Source organism: Vulpes vulpes, chromosome 9 (genome assembly GCF_048418805.1).
Source record: "Vulpes vulpes isolate BD-2025 chromosome 9, VulVul3, whole genome shotgun sequence".
Lineage (NCBI taxonomy): Eukaryota > Metazoa > Chordata > Mammalia > Carnivora > Canidae > Vulpes > Vulpes vulpes.
The window spans coordinates 17,895,012-17,902,431 of record NC_132788.1 but is presented as its reverse complement, the minus strand read 5'-3'; the positions used below and the strand labels follow the sequence as shown (position 1 = coordinate 17,902,431).

The 7,420-nt window shown below is 54.7% G+C and overlaps 1 protein-coding gene across 1 annotated transcript; it reads left to right on the top strand.

Moving 5' to 3' along the window:
- The first annotated feature begins 1,497 nt into the window (after window positions 1-1,497).
- NKX2-6 (NK2 homeobox 6) lies at window positions 1,498-5,376 on the top strand. Its single transcript, XM_026007809.1, has 2 exons — window positions 1,498-1,786; window positions 4,751-5,376. Exons 1-2 carry the CDS (start codon window positions 1,498-1,500, stop codon window positions 5,374-5,376), a joined length of 915 nt encoding a protein of 304 aa, XP_025863594.1.
- The last annotated feature ends 2,044 nt before the right edge of the window (window positions 5,377-7,420 follow it).

Genomic DNA, 7,420 nt, shown 5'->3' with positions numbered 1-7,420 from the left:
ACAAAGCCCAGACAGTCCTTGTAACATTGAATTCTCTAAGAAGGTCTATTTAAGAAACAGTTAATCTGAAATCTCAAAAAAGAACTGTCCTGAGACCTCATTTTGATTAAAAAATATTTTTAAACTCCTTAGAGTCTGTTGCTGAGGCCCCGACCCTAAACCATGTTTTCTTAATTGAACCAAGGTAGCATGAGTAAGAGCAGTGGATGGTCATTGATGGTTTCATACACATTATCTCAGTTCTCACAACCACCCTATGATGGGCCTATTCTTATCTCCATTTAAAAATTCAGCCTAAATTTGGAGAGGTAAATACTTTGCCCAAATCCCACAGTTGATGTGTTCCAGAGCAAGGGCTAGACATGTTGACTCCACCTCCACATTCACAGCCTCTGTACACACGGTGTCTCTTCAGTCGGAGCCAGCCGAGTCCGAGGAGCTTTTCTGACGATCTTGACGCTGGTCAAAACTTCCCATCCCTTGCGGGGACTCGACAGCGCCCGATGCACGCATGAAAACAATTAACTTTAGGGAGAATAAAGGGGAGGAAGAGAAGGACCTGGAAGACTAGACGGGCAAAGGGAGCCCCTGCCTGGCACCTTCCTGAGAGCTGGCTCGTCACGTTTCCTCCTCCCCACCCACTCACCGAGCCTGCAAGGAAGCCAGGAGGCTCTCCCAGTCTAGCTTCCAGCCCTTTCTTCGCAGCCGGAGCCGAGCGGTTCCTCCTAGGAACTGACCGATCTGGGTTCCCCAAACCCAGATTCTGCTCTAAGCGAGAAGTTTCTCGTTTAGTCTAGGCATAGGCGGGTCAACACTAGCTCCTCCGCCGCCCCACCCCCGTTCTTTGGACTGAGGTCCCCGCCGCGCCGCCCCCCTCCTCCACCCCCACTCACCACCCCCCTCCCCGCGCCCGCTAAGACTCCAGCACGCTCCTCCAATCCCACGGGTGCCCTGCTGTCTCCACCTCAGTTTTCCTCTTTGGTAGAGAGAAGAGTTGAGCTAAGGCCGGCGGGATGGATAGGCTCGGGTTGCAGAGCAAGGGTTCCACCCCCAAGCTCCCAAGGCCTCTAGGAGCGCCCCCTTGGGCGGGGGAGTGACCTCCAAGCTCCCGCTCGTACCGTATTCACCGAAACACGAGCTGCGCGCAGCACTCTCTCCAATCTTCCTTGCTTTTGAGAATCGTCAACACAAACCCAACCTTTCCGGATGGTGGCTGGGGGTTGATGAGCAACTAGAAGGGTGCTGGAAGATAGCGCCCCGGGAGGAAGGTGCGGGTTAAGCACGTGGTTTCCGTCGGGACCAATGAGGGTCGGCGATCTCATCACTCGGCCTCGGCCACCCGGCCGGCAGGGATGGCCCAGAGGAAGAAGAGCTGGGTACCGGGCTTCTGCCCCAGACCTGGGATCTGCGGTGCTTGCAGCGACAAGACGGGAAGCTCAGGGCGCCGCGATCCAGGGGGACGGGGGGCACCCCAGCCCGGCCTCCTCCGCCTTCGGGATGCTGCTGAACCCCGTCACCTCCACCCCCTTCTCGGTCAATGACATCCTGAGGCTGGAGCGCGAGCAGATTGGTTCCGAGTCCTTGCAACTCCGGGGGGCACGGAGGAGCCCTGAACGTTTTCAGTGTCAGCGACTCCTCCCAGAACCGCGAAAGGCAGCGGTTCCCGGCACCTGCAGTGGCGGCGGCGGCGGCGACAGCGGCAGAAGGCGGGACGAGTCGGGGTCTCCTCCTGGGGCTCCCTGCGAGACAGTCTCGCAGATGGAGGCGGAACGCGTGGGAGAGCCACGTAAGTGGGCGCGCTCAGGTCTGGGCTCCTACATGGAGATCATGGCTGGGGGGGGGGGGGGTCGTTACCAGGTGGCACGGGAATAACACGCATCTCCTGGTCTTTTCACTCCAAGGGCCTAGTCTCATTTTTCTCTTATTTGACAATTCCAAAAAGCCAGATCTCTCAGCCCCCTCTATCATCTCCTCCAGACAGCCAGTGTGCTTCCCTAACAAAATAAGGTCCCGGATCTTAGAGGTTCATAACTTCCATAGCCTGTCCCCTGAGTCCCATAAACGCATCCCAGAAACTCCAGCTTCTCTTCCTTCCAGCGAAACCCTCTACAGTATCTTAGCTGTGCTCCATCACCACCAGTCTTCCCTGCCACGTCCGAGTCTCCCTACTCTAAATCGTCTGCCAGAAGTGTAGCCATCAAAGCAGCCGAGCGCCCTGCGAGTGGAAACTCTGCCGACTCTGGGATCAATCGCAGCCCTTTCTTTGCACTTGCTGCCTGGCCTGGCCAGCCACGTCCATTCCTCCGCCCGGGTTCCTCCTCTGGACAATGAGGGGTGGCGACCAGATCAGGTAATGTCTGAGTCCCTAGGCCTGGACGGCTCCTGAGGGCGCTGGCGACAAATCCGCCGCGTCTGGGCGCAGGGTAAGGGCAGTTCCGGTTTCGCTCCTCCAAGGGGACGGCTCCGGGCTCCAGGGAGTCTGAGCCCTGGTCTCGGAAAGCACAGGCTCGAGCACCGCCAGCGAGGCCGGGCATCTGCGTCCATTCGCTGGAAGGGAAGGAGTGAGCAGTGAGCTGCGTTGCATTGTCTCCTGCAACCCAGAGAGCATCCTCAGGACAGTTTCGGACATTCGAAGGGATGAAAAAGCCACTCTTCCTCTCCACGAACTTCTGCGCCTCTGTCTGCAGCTTCCAGATGAGCGATGTGCAGTCTGTGACCCCCTGTGAGGCCTGGCAGGTCGGGCCTCCTCCACCAGGCTGTGCCAGGCCCATCGGTTCAAGGCATTAACAAATAAGTAAAGGGGCTAGTTAGTTCCCAGTTATTCCTCGACTGGTTATTCATCTACTCCAGAAGCAGGGAGAACATTAAACTTTTGCTGTATTCACAGAGAAGCCTGCGGGTTTTCTGCAGCGGCCTCTAAACACTAAATCCCTCAGAGCTGCTCAGCCAACTTGGCATTTGCTCTGGCTTTGCTGAGAAAGGGTCAGAGTCCTGGGCCCACAGCTAGCAGCCAAAAGCAGAAGCAGTGGGTCCCTCCTCCCTGGCGAACCCTGAGTGGCATCTCTCAAGCGGCTGCCTGCCGTGGACACCAAGAAGGGGCCAGCGCCCAGCTCCAGGAATGAAGCCCGAGGCCGCTGCAACCATGGAACATCACTGGTGGACACTGCGCCCCTCATCTGTCCCCAGTCAAACCACCTTGATCTCAAGGATGCACCGAGAGAGGGGCTCCAGCAGGCGACCAGGAGAGCGCTGGGTGCTGGCATGCACCCGGGTATAGCCTGCCTGGTCAGCGAGCCTCAAACGGGGTCCTGCTTGTTCCAAAGAGTTGCTGAAGGTCACTGGTTACTTTTCAATTTGCTAAGAATAAAGCCCCAGCCCATATTTTCCCTCTTTGACAGATTTCCTCAGTTTCTTTGAGCACAGGTTTCTCTGAAGGAAGTTTGTATTTCCTCAAACTTCCAAATACCAAACAGTTCCATTATCTGCCTCCTGGAGACTGTGTCAAAGCAATTGGGGACTTGAAGTCGGGTTCCAACCTACACCTTCCTTAATTAGGCTGTTCTTCTCCACCTTGCTACCAGCTTGCAGCCATTCCACGTTCCTGGTTTCTCCTGGCATGCTTTCCCATGAAAACTCGGCATTTCCTCTCTACACACCCTTGGATTAAAACAGAATTTAGCCAAGACGTAAGAGAGGGGGGAAGAAGAGAAGGAAAAGCTGTGTTTCTGGGGGCTTCAAGCACGGCCATCTCGGGGTGATTGGCCAGGTACGGAAGTGGGGGTGGGGAGAGAAAGTCAGAGCCAAACCAACGCTACCTGCTTACCGAAGAGACCCCAAAAGAGAAGGAGGCTGCTTTCTAAAAAGCCAAATATGAAAATAAATAAATTAAATAAAATAATTTTTAAAAAGGCTAATATGGATCTAAACTTTGTATATACCTCCAAGAGACTCTAGGTTTCTGAGCCAAGAATCAGGAGTCAGAAAAATATTTCGTTTGCCTTTATTTTGCTAATTGGAATTACAGAGCAACACATCCAAGAAAGAGGAGCCGGGTCCTTGATGCCGGTGGAGCACTTAATGACCAAAAAGACAAGGGTGTGCGCAAAGGTGGGGTGAAGGTGGGAGATACCCGGACACCCGCCCCTGCGCTTGGATCGGAACACCCCGTGATGCTCGGAGGACCTCCATGGATAGATAACCAGGCAGACAGGAACCCAGACAGGAATCCGCGGACAAGCACGTCACCAAGTTTTCGCGCTCTCTCTCCCTCTCTATCTCTATCTCTCCCTCTTTCTCCGCCCCCTCCTTCCCGTCAAGGGCAGTCCAAAGTCAACCTCCATCTAACAGTCCCCCACATTCACACTTGGTCCTTGCGGCAAAAGCTCCCCCAAACTCGACCACACTTTAGAATCGAATCGCCCCCACCCCCACCCCACCCATACACAGATATTCTAAGAAAATTAAATTGTCTTAAACTCTTGGCCAACCACTTTTTGAGAAAGGGCTGCACACCGGAGACCCCAGAGGGTCGCAATGTACATATGGGCCTGCAGGTACCATCGCGACAGAGGCTGGCGGTAAAGGAGCCTTCAGATTGCCCTGGGACGGGGGTGAGGGGTCAACAAAGGGGACAGAAGGAGGCGCGAAGTGAAGGCTACCAGGGGAGAGGGGCGTCCCTTAAAAGCGATGTAGAACTTGCTCAGGTAACCCCGAGGCTGGGCGCTGACGCTGCTCCTTCCTGTGCTTTTAGAGCCGGGCCTCCGCGCAGCCCCTCCCCTCCGCGGCGGGACGCGGGGGCCAGAGCGCGGCGTTGGCGACGTTGGCACCGGCGCGCGCGGGGACGGCACGGAGCAGCCCAAGGCGCGGCAGCGGCGGAGGCCGCGCGTGCTCTTCTCGCAGGCGCAGGTGCTGGCGCTGGAGCGGCGCTTCAAGCAGCAGCGGTACCTGTCGGCGCCCGAGCGCGAGCACCTGGCCGGCGCGCTGCAGCTCACGCCCACGCAGGTCAAGATCTGGTTCCAGAACCGGCGCTACAAGTGCAAGAGACAGCGCCAGGACAAGTCCCTGGAGCTGGCGGGCCACCCCCTCGCGCCGCGCCGCGTGGCGGTGCCGGTGCTGGTGCGGGACGGCAAGCCCTGCCTGGGCCCCGGCGCGCCAGCTTTTCCCGGGCCCTACGGCGCCCCCGCGGCTCCCTACTCCTGTTACGGCGGCTACGCGGGCGCTCCTTTCGGCGCAGGCTACGGGGGTGGCTACGCCAGTGCGCCCCCGCGTCCCGCGCCGCCCGCAGCCCTGGCCGGCGCGGGGTTGGGTGGGGGTGGCCCCGGCGGCACCTCGCAGAGCCCCGTGGCCGCCGCGCTGCAGGGTGTCAGGGCCTGGTGAGGCGCCCCGGCTCCGCGCTCCGGCCCAGCCTCTCCGCCCACCGGCTCCGGCGCTGGAAGGAACCGGCGACCCGAGGGCACTTCTCCCTGAGCGATCCCCGGGACTGCGAACTGCCCCCCGCAGGTCATCGCGCTGAAGGCCCTGGGGACATTCTTCTCGCCAGGGACGTGAAGCGCACCGGGCCTTCGCCGGCTGCCCACGAAGCAGCACCGGGAGGGAGGAAAGCCTAGGGGGTGCTGGCAGTTTTGGGGGTCGGAGCCGTCCTGAGGCAGGTGACTTGTCGGGGCTCAAAGCCAGGGTTTGCTGATAGGCTCTTCAAGTTCTGTGCAGCAGCCCGGGGACCTGGGCCAGGGGAGGGTGTGTGTGTGCGTGAATGGGGTGGGAGGGTGCTCTAGAGCACCTCAATCCTCCGTGAAAGGCCAGAGGTTGGGGAAGAATGTGAAAAGTTAGCCGCAGGAGGTGTGGGAACCCAAGTGATGAGCCGAGGAAGGGGGAGCATCCAGGGGGTCAGGGAGAGGAACCACTGGGTGAGCCAAGCCCACCTGGGAGTTCAAACTGCCCCCAAACCCGCCTCCTCCAACCCCAGGCCTCTCTTCGACCTTGTCCTCTGGGGACCAGGCTGCTCTCCTGCAAGGTATCCAGTACATTCTGGTTCTCCCCTTCAGGGTCACTGCGTTTTACCCCGTGTATACACCTCAGCACCTTGAGTACATACACTTCGTATATTTCTGTGTGTGTGCATGTGTGTAGGCCATTAGAATCTACCCACCTCTCACCTCCTCAACAACTGCGAATTAAAATTTAAAAAAAAATGAAGCCCAGAAGTTCTGACTCCTCGGGACCTACAGGCTTTCCTAGGGAGACAAAGTGGATGAAGCCCTCCAGATAAGTTGGTTACCTGATGTCTTCTCTCACACCCCCTCTCCCCCTGTAGTGCTTCTTTCAGAACATAACGCTTTTGTAAACTGTGCAGCAGGAAAGGAGACCCGCCATATGGGCATAAATCCAAACACCAAGGGTAGAAAGCCTGAACTTTAGGGAAATCATGACTCTCCACCCCAAATATGTTTGAAATTATGCAAATTGAAGTCTGAAAACAAGCTCATTTTATTAATGGGAACAAGGGATCAAATAAACTTATCTTTGGCAGGCACTAGTAGGGAAATCCGGCTCTTTTTTTTTTCTTGGATAACATTTTTAGGCTATGAAAACTCTGGTTCTTCACCCCTCCAGCATTATCTTGCCAAAAGTTAAATTCTACTTAAATTTGAATATTTAGTGCAAATGTACTCAACCTGCATGTTCTCATTTTTTTTAATGTGTCCTGGTTGTTTTCTTTAACGTGGGAAACAAGACTTCTCGGTCCTTGTAAACTGTACCTGACTATTGATAGCTTACATCTCTTCAAGTTTGTGTTTCAGCTAAAAACAAGACTACTGTTCTTTTTTCTTACTACCATTTCCTTATATTTTCTCTCCTTTTTATTTTCATCCTTTTCTCTTTGATTTCTCTACTTTTGCTGTTAGTAAAAATACATTTAGAAACACCCCACAGTGTCATGCAGTTATAGTTAGTGCTGAGCTCCTGTGGTTAAAAAGGGCAGTATGTATACTGTAAATTTTGAACTATCAATAAATATTCCTTGGTCAATTAAGTTAAGCTAAAAAAAAAAAAGAGGCTAAAATCTCCATCATGAGGAAATGGCCGTACAGTGTTATCATCCCTCTTTCACTTTGGGGAATATTCCTTAAAATAGGGAAATACCCATGGACACTGGCCTTATGTTCATGACAGTTGACATTAAGTTCATGCTTCTACTGAGTAACCATCCTTCATACTCTACTGAGTAACAAGTCTTTAGTTGTTAAGTGTGTTGTATTAAATTTTTCCAAGATCATTTTCTAAAGTATCACATGTTAAGTTTTAAAAATCCTTTGTTGTTATTTTTTGGGTAAGGTTCTTGCCCTAGAAATGTAGGTCATCATCACATGGATCTAGCAAAGTCCTTGGCACCGAGTAGAAAATGAGGAAATGTGAGTGCCTG

Coding starts and splice junctions, on each gene's coding strand:
- NKX2-6 (XM_026007809.1), top strand. CDS start 1,498: ATGCTGCTGAACCCCGTCACCTCCACCCCCTTCTCGGTCAATGACATC. Junction 1,787..4,750: donor GGAACGCGTGGGAGAGCCAC/GTAAGTGGGCGC, acceptor CTGTGCTTTTAG/AGCCGGGCCTCCGCGCAGCC.